Below are 392 nucleotides of genomic sequence, written 5' to 3'. Positions count from 1 at the left end.
ATTCTTGCTGATGATCAAATTCATAAGAGGTGCTATGCACGAATGCCTGCTGCTGCTGCTGCTGCTGCTGCTGCTGCGGTTGCTGTTGCTGCTGCGGCTGCTGCGGTTGCTGTGGCTGCTGCTGCTGCTGCTGCTGCTGCTGCTGCTGCTGCTGCAGTTTCAGCTGCTGCAGGTCTCCCAGCATCTCCGCTAGCCAGCGCCTCTCTGCTGCTCTTCTCCTTTTTTTTTCTTCTTCTTGGGGGTCGGGTCTTTGCACGACTCCAGCAGCTCTGTGCTGCTGCTGCAGCAGCTGCTGCTGCAGCAGCTGCTGCAGCTCCTGTTTATCTAGGTCATGTCTCCTCTGCATTATTTGTGCTTCCATCTTCTTTGCTTCTACCTGCAGCATCAGCATA

At 55.4% G+C, this 392-nt stretch overlaps 1 protein-coding gene across 1 annotated transcript in view; it reads right to left on the bottom strand.

Annotated features, from left to right (window-relative positions):
• The window catches only part of EMH_0059160 (uncharacterized protein), a gene marked incomplete at both ends in the record, with an annotated part of 5,070 nt that overhangs the window by 182 nt on the left and 4,496 nt on the right, over window positions 1–392 (bottom strand). Inside the window, one exon of the mRNA XM_013497651.1 lies at window positions 3–392. Within this exon, the coding sequence (XP_013353105.1) occupies window positions 3–392 (390 nt within the window). The remainder of the gene's footprint in view (window positions 1–2) is intronic.

This window comes from Eimeria mitis, genomic scaffold (assembly GCF_000499745.2).
Source record: "Eimeria mitis Houghton genomic scaffold, Emh_scaff2825, whole genome shotgun sequence".
NCBI classification, from domain to species: Eukaryota; Apicomplexa; class Conoidasida; order Eucoccidiorida; family Eimeriidae; genus Eimeria; species Eimeria mitis.
The sequence above is the reverse complement of the archived record's forward strand: the minus strand, read 5'-3'. Positions and strand labels throughout refer to the sequence as shown.